At 43.5% G+C, this 15,933-nt stretch overlaps 1 protein-coding gene across 1 annotated transcript in view; it reads left to right on the top strand.

The window, feature by feature from the left end:
- Window positions 1-15,410, top strand: part of wdfy4 (WDFY family member 4) — a 277,315-nt gene extending 261,905 nt beyond the window's left edge. The window contains exons 60-63 of the mRNA XM_048616184.1: window positions 2,314-2,496; window positions 5,387-5,456; window positions 11,660-11,771; window positions 13,908-15,410. Coding sequence (XP_048472141.1) covers window positions 2,314-2,496; window positions 5,387-5,456; window positions 11,660-11,771; window positions 13,908-13,974 — 432 coding nt within the window. The 3' untranslated portion in view covers window positions 13,975-15,410. The remainder of the gene's footprint in view (window positions 1-2,313; window positions 2,497-5,386; window positions 5,457-11,659; window positions 11,772-13,907) is intronic.
- The last annotated feature ends 523 nt before the right edge of the window (window positions 15,411-15,933 follow it).

Consider the following 15,933-nt stretch of genomic DNA (forward strand, 5'->3'; position numbering starts at 1 on the left):
GACGGTTGCCTGAGGCTGGAATTGGACCCAGGTCCCTAATGATGTGAAGCAGTAGTGCTGACCACTGAGCCACCATGCCACCTAGGGTGCAGCATATCTAATCCAGGGGATTTATTAACTTTCAATTACAATTAACTTTTCAAGAAGTATGTCTTTTCTAACATTGATTTCTTCCAATTCTTCAATTTCACAAGTACTTTGGTTGCCGAATATTTCTGGGAGCTTTTCTGTACCTTCCTCTGCGAGTTATGCAGTATAATTAATTAGCTTCACTACCATTTCCTTGCTCTCCTCTATAAATTCTCCTGTCCCCACCTATGATTGGCCTATATTTATCCTAGGTACTTTCTTCGTTATCAAAAGAGGTTTTTACAGTTTGCTTTTATGTTTCATGCTAGCTTTCATTCGCGTTCTTTTCTCCCTTTCTAAACCAGTTTCTTGGACATCGTCTACTAGGTTCTAAATTGCTCCCAGTCCTGAGGCTTAGCACTTATTTTGGCATCTTTATAACATACATCCTTTGATGTAATGCAGTCTTTGCCTTCTTTTATTAGCCACAGTTGATTCCACTTACTCGTTGGGTATTTATGGTTAACGTGGGAGCTAGTGAAAGGTCACAGACCTGAAACATTAAGCGTTTTTATTCTCTCGCCACTGAAGCTGCCAGACTTGTTGAGTATTTCCAGCATTTTCTGTTTTAATTTATGATGTAGGAGCTATGTTTCTTGAAGTTTAGATTCAGGATCACATCATGTAGTGTCAGTTTCTCATTGTTATTGCCTCATTGTAATTTTCTGTTTCTCCATCTCGTTATTTCGCAGGCATAGTTATTTTGAAATGCAAATTCCAAAAATGAGGTGATGTCCCAGTGGTATTATAGCTGCACTGTTATAAGAGAACATAGAAGATAGAACATTACAGCGCAGTACAGGCCCTTCGGCCCTCGATGTTGCGCCGACCTGTGAAACCAATCTGAAGCCCATCTAACCTAAACTATTCCATTATCATCCATATGTTTATCCGATGACCATTTAAATGCCCTTAAAGTGGGCAAGTCTACTATTTTTGCAGGCAGGGCATTCCACGCCCTTACTACTCTCTGAGTAAAGAACCTACCTCTGACATCTGTCTTATATCTATCACCCCTCAATTTAAAGCTATGTCCCCTCGTGCTAGCCATCACCATCCGAGGAAAAAGGCTCCCACTGTCCACCCTATCTAATCCTCTGATCATCTTGTGTGTAAAGAGAGAGACCCGGTTCAAATCCTGCCATGGCAGATGGTGGAATTTGAATTCAGTAAAAATCTGGAATTAAGAGTCTAATGATGACCATGAATCCGTTGCTGATTTTCCTCCAGCTCCACACTGTGCTATCTTTGACTCCAGCATCGGCAGTTCTTACTATCTCTGGTTCACTTATGTCCTTTAGGGATGGAAACTGCCATCCTTACCTGGTCTGGCTACATGTGACTCCAGACCCACAGCAATGTGGTTGACTCTGAGCTGGCAGCTGGGCAAATAGAGATGGCAAACAAATGCTGGCTGAGCTGGTGATGCCCTCATCTTGTGAATGAATTTTAAAAAAAATTAAAATATTATACACCTTTCAGTACAAAACCTAGCCTATTTTAGTCTTCATTGATATCAAAAAGTAATAGTGAACAGGTGGAAAATCAGTTTTCTACCTGATCTGGTGGGTTTGTCACCCACTGAGTTTGGTTAACTTTGCTTCCTTACTGTCTTACATGAGGCTCATTTCTACTGTTGGTAATGTTTTCTCTATAGCCTTGTAAATATTTTTTTTTTTAAGTATTTATCCAATTCCTTTCTGAAAGCTACTGTTGGATCTACCTCCCTCTTCGGCCGTGCATTTCAGATCACAAGAACTCGGTGTGTGAAAATTTGGCCCTTATTTACACAACCAAAACCTTGCATCATTCTCAAAGCCTCCATCCAAGCTCTCCTGAACTCTGCCTGACAGGAAGGTGGATGCTCCTTGGTAAATAAGATTAGGCTGTGCTCACACCTCATGGTTGGACATTCACTGGTTCGAACTCATCCTTGAAGAGCAAGCATTTGCCTGAGGCTTTGTGGGGCAATGGGGCCAGGGAGTGTGGGGGCCAGTGATGTGTGATAGTTTGTGAAACCTGGTAGAACTGTGGTTTCCCATTGAGCTATTGTATTGTACCAAGAGTCGCACAATCGGGATAAAAGGGGCAGGGGGAGTGGAATTTGAGAATGTTCCTGCTCCCTGTGTAACCATGTAGTGCAGGTGTTCAGTCAGCTCACCGATCCCCATTCTGTTACTTCAGGGTGACATTGCCTCTTGTGCAGGGACCTTCCTCTACCTGTGGACAATCAATGGGCAACCAATCGTAAGCGTCAACACGTCCTTGGATCCAACAGAGGGGATTCTGTGCTGCTGCTTCACTGAGGTCCATGAATGGGACTCACGCAATGTTGTCGTGACAGGATGTGCTAATGGCATAGTGCGGGTAAGTGTTACCAGCAGCGGGGAAAGAGCGGGCGCGTTTTGCTCAACATGACATAGTGTCAAAAGGTCAAGTAGGCCTGCGCACCAGGGTTTTCGTGTCATTTTCTCCTGGGAATGTCTCTCCCTCCTCTCCCAGCCTAAAGGAAGGTGGTATCCTGAGAGTAGCAGTATGCAAGAGCTTAAAGTCAACTATAGAAAGCATCACAGATGAACCAAGGTTGTAAATGCCTTGCAAACACTTCAGAGGTCTACACAACTACTACCTGGAATAAGCGAGTTGTTTTTTGAGGAAAGTTTGGACACGCTAGCTAGGCTTGTATCTGCTGGAGTTTGAAAGAGTCAAAGGAGACTTAATTCAAGCACAGAAATCACGACTGGTCTTGACAGGGTGGAGGTGGACAGCATTTATCCTCCTGTGAGTGAATCACTTGCTGTTTACAAATTCAGGGGTCCCCCATTAAGAAGGTGAGATCCTTTTCTCGCAAACAATTGTGCTTTTTGATCTCTCCTCCTGAAAAGACAATGGAAGCAGAGTTTTTGAATATTTTTAAGACAGAGGCACTTAGATCCTTGACAATCAAGGGGATGCAACGTAATCCAGACGAGGTGGGAATGTGGAGTAACTAGGTCAGCCATCAATTTATTGAATGGTGGAGCAGGCTTGAGGGGGCTGATTGGCCTGTTTCTGCTCATAATTCATATGATACTGTCTACGTTAATGTTCACACTCACTAACGCAGTTGGAGGAAGTGCTGGGTGTCGTTTGGAAATGGAGACTTTGGATTTTTCCTCCTTACAAAGCCAGTGCCCCTCAATCCCACTGCCCTGTGGCTGCCGTCTCGTTTGGAATTCCCTGTGTAAGTTACCATTGCTCTGTCCACAATATCAAGACCTTGGTTTGAAAATTTCACGATAAGTGCTCCTGGAATGGCAATGGTGAAATATGATTCTCTAGCCTGAGGGTTAAGAACAGGAACCTCCACTCTCCAATCACACGAATCTCAGCCTTGGCTTCATACAACCCTTAGAGGGGCATGGATTCTGTGTAGCTGCTCTGTTCCGTACCGGGTCTGCACTGAGCCAGGTCTCTTAGCACTCTGCAGACTCTCTGTGTTACCTTTCTGTAGTTTCTCTTCCCATTTAGAGCACATTCTCTTATTCAGAAAAAGGACAATTTACACTGAACAAATATTGTGTGACCCATACACAGCCCATAGCCATCTTCCCACATATTATTTAGCTTTTACAAATGAGGAAGATAAATGCGAAGAACAATAGTTGAAACCTGTTCCGTTGCTAATGCGTTGGACAAATAGATAATTGATTTTGTTTCTTATAATTCTTTAATGAACAATTTTTGGAATTGTTTTGCCTTACGCAGAGAACAGAGCACAACCCGAAGCACGTGCTTTATTAGTCTTCCGTACAAATTGCCTTACTCAAATTTAAAACAAGTGAGTATTGAAACGTTAAACAACTGATTTGGACAGTTGGTGCATCTTTGTGTAAAGGTTCCTTTTTGAACCTTTCTCTGTCTCACTGTGTTCACCTAGTATTTTACCCCAATGTTGTATTCCTTACTGAACAGGATTAATTTGATAGGAACATTCCTGTGTGTCAATGGAGTGAAATGCGATGGATGGTTCTTTCTCTTCCCTCCATCCTCAGCATTTTCAAATGTCGTTTGGTTGCTCTGTCCTCTGTTTTTTTTTCCGGAGACCTCTCAACCCATTGAAATTCCTTGGCTTGTTTCCCTGTTCTTCTGCAATCCTTGGACTTCTAAACCCAAAGAAAGTGTCCGTGATGGTTTTGAGGTAGTGGAATTTCTCTACTGTTTTCAACCTTGGTTCATTGATAGGCCTTGTCCCTCCAATTAGTTCTTTCATTTTGTACATTGAATTTACAGTACTGCAACAGGCCGTTCAGCCCCACTGCTGTCTGCTGGTGTTTATGAACCATGAGAGTATCCATCCAGACTTCCTTCTTCCTAACTCCATCAACATATCCTTCTATTCCTTTCTTCCTCATGTACTAATGCAGCTTTTCTGTAAAGGCATCATCGGTGATTTGCCTCCATTCAGCAAGCCCCACAATCCCCTTTGGATGAAGAAATTGCTGCCGACTTATTTATCGGAGGTGTTGCCAAACAGCATGCCATTGGCTGGCTGGTTTTGTGGTTAGCTCAAAGATTCCCTACAGGCCATTTGGCCCATCAAGTCTGCACCGATTCTCCAAAGAGCATCCCACCCAGAACCACCCCCTACGCTACCCCTGTAACCCTGCATTTCCCAACGCCAATCCACCTAACCTGCACAGCTTTGGCTGTGGGAGGAAACCAGAGCACCTGGAGGAAACCCACGCAAACACAGGGAGAATGTGCAGACTCCACAGGGGAGGCGAAGGCCTAGTGGTATTATCGTTGGACTGTTAATCCAGAGACCAGATAATGTTCTGGGGATCTACGTTCAAATCCCGCCATGGCAGATGGTGGAATTTGATTTCAATAAATATCTGGAATTAAGAGTCTAATGATGACCATGAATCCATTGCCAATTGTTGGAAAAACCCATCTGGTCCACTATTGCCCTTTAGGGAAGGAAACTGCTATCCTTACCTGGTCTGGTCTACATGTGACTCCAGACCCACAGCAATGTGGTTGATCTTAACTGCCCTCTGGGCAATTAGGGATGGGCAATAAATGCTGGCCTGGCCAGTGACACCCTCATCCCGTGAATGAAGAAAGGATTTGCCTGAGGCTGGAATCGATCCTGGATCCCTGTTGCTGTGAGGCAGCAGTGCTAACTCCTGAGCCCCTCAGGCAGCGTGGTTTGTTTTTGTTGCAAGTCTTAAGGAGAAAGTTCATAACATTCTGGATTATTTCCAATTTACAGCTGTGGAAGACAGAGTTTCGAAGATTGCAAGTAACCAAGAATGATGGAGGAAGGCCAGCAGAAAAGAATGGTAACATTTACGTGGCATGTGTCTTACTCACCGGGCACAACAACCACATCGTATGTGATAGTTTACCCTCCACAGACTGTCACTCTAGTTTGACACAGAAGTGGAGAGAATTTGCAGATGAGTTACTGGTTTGCATGGCAACATGTCCACATGCCTGATGACTTCTGTCCTTGAAGTACTGAGCAAGGATTTTAAATATTGGCTGTGTTGACTTATTGCTGTGTGAGATACTGCCTTGGTATCATTGAACCTAAAAGCGGGGAACAACCAAGAACTAAGCTACAAATCAAAAAGAAAATGGGAATCTATAAGCTTATAATAATATTGCTAGTATCCAACAAATGCTACAGTCCCTGTAGTGCCCACTGGGCATGGTTCATTACTAACAAAATGTCACACAACACACGTTCCATCTCCATCACTTTCAAGAAATGGTTTTTTTCTTTTGTATTTTTTGAGTAATGTTTATTTCTGGAATGTGTTGCTGTATTATTGCTCCTCTTCCTTTCCCCGGAAGTTGGGGAGGTGGTGGTAATGCCACTGGACTAGTAATCAATCCAGAGAGCCAGCTCTGGGTCATGGGTTCATTTTCCACCATGGCTTACGGTGAAATCTGAATTCATTAAAAACCATGGATGAATGATTAGCGTAATGACCACGTAACCATTGTTGATCTTCATTCACTAATGTCCATTTAAGGAAGGATATGGCCATCCTTACCTAGGCTCACTCTACAATTGGCTCCATATCCACAGCAATGACTCTTATCTTCCCTTAGAAATGACCTAGAGAGCCACCCAGTTCGAGGGCAGCCAGGAAGAAGCAGCAGATAATAGCATGGCATTTGCTTTCATCTGCAGCAACCTAACGTACCTCCAACTTCCCATGTTGTAGTTGGAAACAAAGAATCAAAATGTTAGTCTGTGGTCCCTCAGTCAGAAGGATGTGGCATATTTGGACCAAAGTTCGTAAGTTCATAAGAGCTAGAAGCAGGAGTAGGTGATTTGGCCCATCAAGCCTGTTCTGCCATTCAATAAGATCATGGCTGATCTATCCATGGTCTCAGCACCTCCCACCTGCATTATCCTCCGAACTCTTAATCACCCTACCATGCAAAAATCCATCCAACTGTGTCTTTAATATATTTAATGAAGCTACTTCTACTGCTTCCTTGGGCGGAGAATTCCATAGATTCACTACTCTCTGGGAAAAGCAGTTCCTCCTCATCTCTGTCCTAAATCTACTCCCTCATCTTGAGGCTATGTCCCCTAGTCCTAGTCTCTCCCACCAGTGGAAACAACTTGCCTGCCTTTATCTTATCTATCCCTTTCATAAGTTTATATGTTTCTATAAGATCCTTTCTCATTCTTCTAAATTCCAGCAAGTTCAGTCACAGGGAGCTGAACCTCTCCTCATAGGGTAACCTTTTCATCTCTGGAATCAGCCTGGTGAACCTCCTCTGTACCGCTTCCAAAACCAGTATATCCTTTCTCGAGTACAGAGACCAGAAATCCACACAATATTTCCAGGTGCGGCCTCACCAGCACCTTGTACAATTGCAGCAGACCCTCCCTGCTGTTGAATTCAATCCCTGTAGCAATGAAAGCCAATGTTCCATTTGCCTTCCTGATTACCTGTTGCACCTGTAAACCAACCTCTAGCAATTCATGTACAAGCAGTCCTAAGTCTCTCTGCACAACAGCATGCTGCAATCTTTCACCATTTAAATAATAATCTGATCCACTATTTTTACTTCCAAAGTGGATGACCTCACAGTAACCAACATTGTATTCCATCTGCCAGACCCTTGCCCACCCACTTAAACTATCTAAATCTCTCTGCAGACCCTCAACATCCTCTGCACCATTTGCCTTTTTACTCAATTTAGTGTCATCAGCAAACTTAGATACGTCACACTCGGTCTCCTCTTTCAAATCATTTATATACATCATGAACAGATGCGGGCCCAACGCTGACCCCTGCGCCACTCCACTCACCACTGATCTCCAACCAGAGAAACACCCATTTATCCCAACTCTCTGCCTTCTATTGGTTAACCAGTCCTCTATCCAAGTTACCAGGTTCAATCCCTGACCTCCACTGGGCTCAGATGAATCAAAGCGTCTCTAGGTTAAGATCAGCATTGAGCTGTTTCCCCCACACACACATACACAAACATACTCTCACTCCTCCAATCGCCACATCCCATCTCCCAGAAAGCGTCACAGTGTAAGTGTTGGATGAAGATGTGATCAGCTTCAGCTGTGACGCCCTCTACAGTTGATAGGTTGCCACTGCTCTCAATTTAGGCTCTTGCACTAACACACAACCACGCAAGCACAGTGCATTTTTAAACACTTCAAAGAAACCAAAGATTACTGACTTCAAATTTCAACTCCAGCTAAACTTGAGCCTGGAGTTTAGGTTCCTTTGGAAAAACCCTATAAACCAGCCCAGAGGCAGTTAATTGTGTTACAAGAATATACAACAAATCGCAGCATAAAAATCTATATGTTCATTTCAAGTTACAACATTAGTCGATCTGTTAAAAGTGCACAGTAAGAAAGGTCATCAATTATAAATAAGTAACTGAACAGAAGTGTGTGCTGGGGAATTGTACAACAGCGCAGAACTTGTCTGGAAATTGGCTAAAGATATATTGTCTATTGTCAGATAATTGGGAGCAACATCTAGAAACAGAAAATGATTCTAAAATCAGCCTCTAATGACGACACAGTAAGCAACAATCACATAAGGGTGTGTGTTGCTACAGGTGCTAGTGGGTTCAACTGGATAATGTAGAACAGTGTAATTGTTTCAGTCCGACGAGAAAATTAGAAGTGGTAGATATAGCCTGAATTTGAAGAGGGTTAAAAACAGAACTCATGTATCAAAACATTTTAGTAAAGTGAGTGAGTGGTCAGTCTATGGAACCGGCTCCCGTAGGAGATGGTGAAAGCTGATAATATTGATTCATTCAAAAACAAATTAGCTCTTTTTCTTTCTGTAAGTAATATTTTGGCATTCAGTGCACAGGAATAATTTGAAGTATAACGTGTGCTGAGTGGAACATTAGGAGGGATAGGTAATTTTGGATCTAGGATTCACAGAGCTCCTCCAACATGGGAGTTTCCTCCTTTCAAATCTGGGTCTGTTTCAGAGTAACATTCACACCACACAAATGCCTTGCAATGACCATCTCCAGTAAGAGACAATCTAACCACCACCCAAAGACATTCAATAGTGTTAACCATCACCGAATCTCCCACTTTCTACATTCTGGGAGTTACCATTGATCAGAAGCTGAACTGAGCTTGCCACAAAAACACAGTGGCTACAAGAGAAGGTCAGAGGCTAGGAATTCTGCCAAGGGTAACACACCTCCTGAATCACCAAAGCCTGTTCACCATCTACAAGGCAAAAGTCAGGAGTGTAATGGAATACTTCCCACTTGCCTGAACGAGTGCTGCTTCAACAACACTCAAGAAGCTTGACACCATCCAGGAGAAAGCAGTCCACATGACTCAAACCTCATAAAGCATCCACTCCCTTCACCACTGATGCTCAGTAGCAGCAGTGTGTACCATCTATGTGACGCACTGTAGAAGTTCACCAAAGATCCTCAGACAGCACCTTCCAAACTTGCAGCTACGTGTGTCTGGAAGTTGAAGGGCAGCAGACACATGGGAACACCACCACCTTCAAGTCCCCCTCCAAGGCACACACCATCCTGACTTGTCACTGGGTCAAAATCCTGGAATTCCATCCCTAATAGCATTGAGGGTCCACCTACAATGTGCGGACTGCAGCATTTCAAGAAGGCAGCTCGCCATCACCTTCTCAAGGCCAACTAGGAATGGGCAATAAACGCTGGCCCAGATCCCACAAGTGAGTGGAACAAAAGTTGATAAGACAGATTCCTATAATTACTGACATAATTGTTATTGTATTATACAAGTATCAGAATGGTAGAAGACAAACTGAATGCGCCTTGATCTTTAATCATTTAAAGTTCCTGTGTTTTATACACACAAACTACTTGTGTATTTCTCTGGTTGGTTTTAATTGAGCTATTAATCCCTTTTATTTACTGTGTGTAATGTCTCTTATGTGAATAATGAATGGGGAGTGTGAGCTGAATTAATTCCACTTGATAACCAATACCTGCAACAATAATTTCTACGTTTGACTTTCTTTTCTCATATGGAAAGCTTGAACACTTGGGGAAACTCGTCACACTTCATACCCAAGCAGATCTGCATCAGACCTTGAGAAACTGCATGATGTGCCTTTTCCTTCCTGACTCAAAGGACATCCATTGTGGAAGTTGGCACAGAGTTTAGGAAGGTTTAGCATTGCCTTGACTGTTTCCTCATGACGCCCATCACCCTTCCCATATTCTGGTACTAACAACAAGTAGCTCATACAGAGCACTGCATTGAGACATGTTTATCACACTTCCTTCAAAATGTGACCCACACCCCCAGCCCTATCTGCCCAGCTATATTTTCTCTCCTTGTCCCACTTTTTGGCATGTGGCACTATATGTTTAGTTACCTTTCCACATCTTACCACAGTCTCCCAGGACAATTTGCTGACTCTTTTCCGTGGATGGAACTAGAATATCAGCAAAATGTTCACCTACAAAGGGCATTAGAATCAATGCCTGTTCTTGCCCGACTTTTTTTTATTTATTCATGGGATGAGGGCGTCACTGACTGGGCCAGCATTTATCACCCATCCCTAATTGCCCAGAGGGCAGTCAAGAGTCAATCACATTGCTATGGGTCTGGAGTCACAGTAGGCCAGACCAGGTAAGGATGGCAGTTTCTTTCCCTGAAGGACATTAGTGGGTTTTTCCCAACAACGGATTCATGGTCATCATTCAACTCTTACTTCTGTATTTATTCCATATCTGTCATGGATCAGATTACCTGGATTTCTAGATTAACAGTCCAGTGATAATACCACTAGGCCATCGCCACCTCCTGTTAAAACATAAGCACCATCCAACAGAAAATAAGAAGACCATTTCTTTTTGCACTTCCATTAAGTGAGATAACTGATCCATCTGAATTCCACCTTCCCACCCCATCCCCACATCCCAAATTCAGTGTCCCAGTAGACACTAGGATAGTGAACAGGAGCAGATACCCCCGGCTAATTTATTTCTCCCTTTTCCGACAAACTGAAGCTCGCCATTCACAGCTCCTTAAAATCAGCCTGGGAGCAGGTTAGGCTTCCATACACCCATCAAACAAGTCTGTCGCAAATGATTCTGTTTCCCTTCAAACCTGTTATCAAGTGACCAGACCATAGAGCAACGCAATGCCTGCAGATCTCCCCGAAAGTGCACACTCTTGGATAATTGATCTCACACACGGGCACACAGTGGGGATGGGGTGCTATGCCAACCAGGACCATAATTGCCCACCATCAGGTGAGGGTGCTCAGGAGCAGCATGGGCAGGCCCTGTGTTATCCTACCACCTTGTTAGTTGAGTAATTGCTCACGTTGGAAAATCATAACATTTAAAATCAAAATGCAGGCATGCTGGTTAAGCTTGAATGCCACAAGTAAAACGACTTTGTGCGGGCTGACAATCACATTGCATCTCCATGTCTGCAAACCTTGTTTTTCCTTTTACAAACAGAAGATAAGAGGTAATTATAGGCTTCAAGTACCTTGTGCGATGGTATGTGTCTGGGATTTAAATAGTAATTTCCTCCATTGTTGTAGGTAATTATGGCCTCAATTATCATTGCATAGTTTCGAGCAGAGTTGGAGCTCAGAACAGGAAAATAGCTGCTCTGGCTCTTATTGTTTAACTGCATGCAATTGTTTGTTTAGCCATGGAGATCAATAGCAAAGAGAGATGTCAGATACATTCAAGCAAGGATGAGTCACTGCTGACCTAACCGTGCAAGTTAGAAGGCATTTAATAATGCACAAGTCTGAATTCCTGATTAGAGCTCAGCTTCGCTGAACAGCATGATTAAAATTTAATTAAATTGGGACATGCCCTCATATTACCGGACAGACAGAGATTAACCCTGTTTCAGAGATAGTAGGAACTGCAGATGCTGGATTAACCCTGGATGTTTACCGTGACTGCTACCTGTTTGCCATTAAAAAGACATCTACTTGACTGGCACATTTCCCCAAAGTAATGACCATGGCTTTTAATATTCCCTCCACCACAGGTTACAAATGGGAACGGCACCTGGTCCTTTGTCAAGAGCTGAGCAGAAGCACTGCACCCGCGGGGAAACAGAACCAAAGGAGTCCTGCAGTCACAGCTCTAGGCATCTCCAGGTATCATGCTGGTGCTTTGAGTGTTTGGAGAACGTTCCCCAGTGGAAGGTGTACTTCTGAGCCAGTGATCACAACTACACAGCAGTCTCGGGAGCTGAGTGTCATTTCGATCAGTGCTGTAACCTATATCCTGCATAAAAATCCCCGGGAAAAGTTTATCGCCCAGTTTGACAGGTGTTAGGTGGAGAATTCCACATGCCCTCTATAACGCCAAAGTGGAGCTTAGCTTTGTTCAGAACATGGTGGTTCAGTGGTTAGCACTGCTGCCTCACAGCGCCAGGGACCCGGGTTCAATTCCACCCTCGGGCAACTCTCTGTGTGGAGTTTGCACATTCTCCCCGTGTCTGCATGGGTTTCCTCCCACAGTGCAAAAATGTGTGGTTAGGGTGAATTGACCATGCTCAGGGATGTGTTATCATAGATCATAGCATTGCTACAGTGTGGAAACAGGCCCTTTGGCCCAACAAGTCCACACTGACTCTCAGAGCATCCCACCCAGACCCATCCTTCTATAACCCACCTAATCTACATGTCCCTGAACACTATGAGCAATTTTCCATGGCCAATTCACCTAGCCTACACATCTTTGGACTGTGGGAGGAAACCAGAGCACCTGGAGGAAACCCACGCAGACACGGGGAGCACTTGCAAACTCCACACAGACAGTCGCCCGAGGGTGGAATCGAACCCGGGTCCCTGGCGCTGTGAGGCAGCAGTGCTAACCACTGAGCCACTGTGCCGCCCGAGATTAGGTGGGTTTATAGGGGGATGGGTCTGGGTGGGATGCTCTGTGGGTTGGTGTGGACTTGTTGGGCCAAAGGGCCTGTTTCCACACTGTAGGGATTCTATGATCTAATGTAATTGTTTCAAAAACAGAAAGTACTGGGAAAGCTCAGCAGGTCTGGCAGCATTTGTGGAGACTGGCAGACCTGCTAAGCTTTTCCAGCAGTTTCTGTGTTTTGTTTCTGATTTACAACAACCAGCAATTCTTCCGGCTCTTACACCATAATTGGTGTTTCTTTAGTTCTTTTGAATTATTTGAAGTCAAAAACGGAATGCACAGCTGGGTCATTTCGAACAATTTACACACAGTATATTCTGCTGGGCGTGGCCACCTTTTAGTTTTAAGTGTCCAAATCCTTCCCTCTTTTAGAAAAAAGCCTAATGCAAAGGAGGGGGAAATTGGAGATGTCCTGCCGGCTTAAAACGAACTGCTAAACAAGGAGGCGGTTAAACATCTGGGAGCGTAGAGGCAGATGGAGAGATTAAAACAAAAGCTGCACAGAGTTTTCAAAGAGAGTGGGATTCTTGCTTTCGCTGTGATTTCCCCCCCCCCCCCATCACAATCCTCGTTAGTCCAGCGGCTTTCCTAGGATTGATCATGATGCGGGATGCCTCTGACACTGCACACAAAGTAACGTCTTCACATGGAGCTTGCGGGGGCTGAATGACTACCATCTGATGCCACCCTCATCCTGCACTCGCCATGTCAACCAGGGAGCAGTTCGCAAATCTCAGCTGATCTCCTATCTCCGGAGTACTGAGGTTAATGATACCATCCCTTCAGCTGGCCCACCCTGGGCCAACAAAAGCAACACGTTGTGGGACCCTTCTGGCCTCTGTGGCTCAGCACCCACTAAATAGCCACAGGGTGGGAATGATTGGGCAGTTGGACAGCTACAGAAGTTCAATGGTCAGGCAGCTAAGCAGCATTCTTGGCTTAGAATGACACTTCTTTATATAGTGGTGCTTGAATGAAGATGCAGTCTGGTCTTTGTGCTGTGTCTGTTAAGTGTCTCAAGTGATGGATGAGGTCTTCACACCACATTATGGTTTCCCAGTCCCAGTCCCCTCCCAACTTTGTTTCTTATTTTAAACGTTGCTGTGGAAATGATATAGAATGGAAAGTCCAAATGGAAAATAGCTGAGATTTACATAAACCAGCATAATGAAGGATGCTTCCATGGGGTTAGAGTGGAGCTAATTTGTTGGATTATAAAAGTGAAAGCATTAGAAATCCCAGCCTACTTATTCATGCTTCAAGTGAAAATAAAATGAATCCTTTTTGCTAGACGGCTATCATTCACTTTGATGAGTTCAGGAATTGCTAATAGTCTCTGACTTCTTTGCTTACAGGAATCATGCTAAACTATTTGTGGGTGATGCATGGGGCAGAGTTTACAGTTGGTCGGTTGAAGGCTGAAATAATAACTGCGAGTGGGAGATCGATGATGATGGGTTCCATAAAGATAAAACAGCCTCCAGTGAAGAATATATTGGTTAAAGCAGCACCCTCTAGGAGACTTCCCTGCTGCACGATTGTATTTGCATATATTTGGAGCAGCACGTGCTGATTTGAACTGGTCCAGACGCAAAGTTTGGGCAATTGTACAAGGGAAAATTTGATTGAAATTATAATTTTTAAGCGTTAGAAATTCATTGGAATTTTATTGCAAACGACGACTCTATGCCATTGGAACACTTTACATGAGTTCGCAGAATTTGCAGCTGACTGTTCTGTGAAGTACACTTTCTCGGGCTGTAAACGGAGAATGGATTTTGGAAATTTCCAACTTGACTGTGAATTACTTGGCTTCCAGTTGCTAATACACTGACGGCTTCGTCGACCACACTCACTAGAAATAGTCCTGGCCACCAAGCTGCTATTGATACCTGCTATCAATAACATGCTGCATGTTAGTGGAATACCTTCTGAATGGAGGGACATGCACAACAATTGGATCTTGAAGTGCAGCAGGAACCAACTTCATTTGACACCGCTGTTAGCAAATCATTAAGTTGATGCTTCAATGTTTAGTGGCAATCACATTGAGTATGAGGATTCAAAAAACAAAGACTAAACCTTCTAAAGCAAGTATGTGATTCGTTATACACTGGGAGAATGTGCTCGTTCTGATTTTAAACCTCTCACTTGCTGGTGTTGTCAAATTGATGCATTTACAGGGGAGGACTGCTAATCTGAGTGACGTTGGAGACAGAAATAATGCTCTTCAGTTTTTAAGAAAGTGAAGCGGGCCATTCCACATGGTATCAGAACTAATTCCATTTCCCTTGAAGCTTCTTTGCAGTATGCTCTGCAACAACATATATTTTCATACCTGCAGTCTATTGGGATCTGAAAATCAGCAGAGTTGGATGTGTCCTTTTCAAGCCTTCATTCCTAAAGGCACTTAGCCAAGGTTGTGGCTGTAAATTATATAAGAAAGGTCCAGATTCTCAACAGCAACAGATGTTCAGCTGGGAGTATTGTATGTGGGGGCATGAAGGGCAATTATTTTGAGGAGAGCTGTTTTCTCACCATAAAGAGGTGGCAGCGTATTTGAAATTAGGATTACAATTTGACAAAAGAAGCTTCTGTGAGTAGGTTGGCAGAATTTAAATTAGAATACACCAATGAGAATTTCAGAGCACTGAGCATCTCCGTAGATTTAACCTATCCTTCTCACACAGTGTAAATTGATAAAAAGAAACATATACAGCTGAGATTTGGGTTGGCTTTAATTTTCACTTGATGATCACATCCAATGTTTGTATCTCAATAGAATGCTGTTTTCTGTAATCATGTAAATACAGATGATCAAATAAAGTTTGGATAAACAGGAAGAGAATGTGGACACAAATTAGCTTTGTTCTTTTTTTTTGCAGATGCTGAGGTTTCGTGGTCTCAGAGCTTACAACATTTCTCTGATGTGTTTTCAATTAAGGTTGTACATTAACCCACAGCAGTTTCATGTTACAAAACATGGCCAAATATATAATTCCTAATCGTTTTAAGAATAGAATGAAAATTGTTAGCACATGTTTTCAGTGGAAAGGTCTGATCCAGTCACTTTTTTTAATGGTCCATCTGATTCACTGTATTTACTAAGGGCCTGCCCAGCTATCATTCTGCACTCCCTGGTCTGGTTTGTGACACAAAGGGATTGGCTGATTCATTGTGCTTTATATTGGGGTTGCTCATTTCTCACTGGTTTATAGAAGGTCTGACTAAATCTCAATCTTAGCTCATAAGACGTAGTCAGAAGTCACACAACACCAGGTTATAGTCTCAGAGATAGTAGGAACTGCAGATGCTGGAGAATCTGAGATAACAAGGTGTAGAGCTGGATGAACACAGCAGGCCAAGCAGCATCAGAGGTGC

This window comes from Rhincodon typus, chromosome 34 (genome assembly GCF_021869965.1).
Source record: "Rhincodon typus isolate 14 chromosome 34, sRhiTyp1.1, whole genome shotgun sequence".
Taxonomy (NCBI): domain Eukaryota; kingdom Metazoa; phylum Chordata; class Chondrichthyes; order Orectolobiformes; family Rhincodontidae; genus Rhincodon; species Rhincodon typus.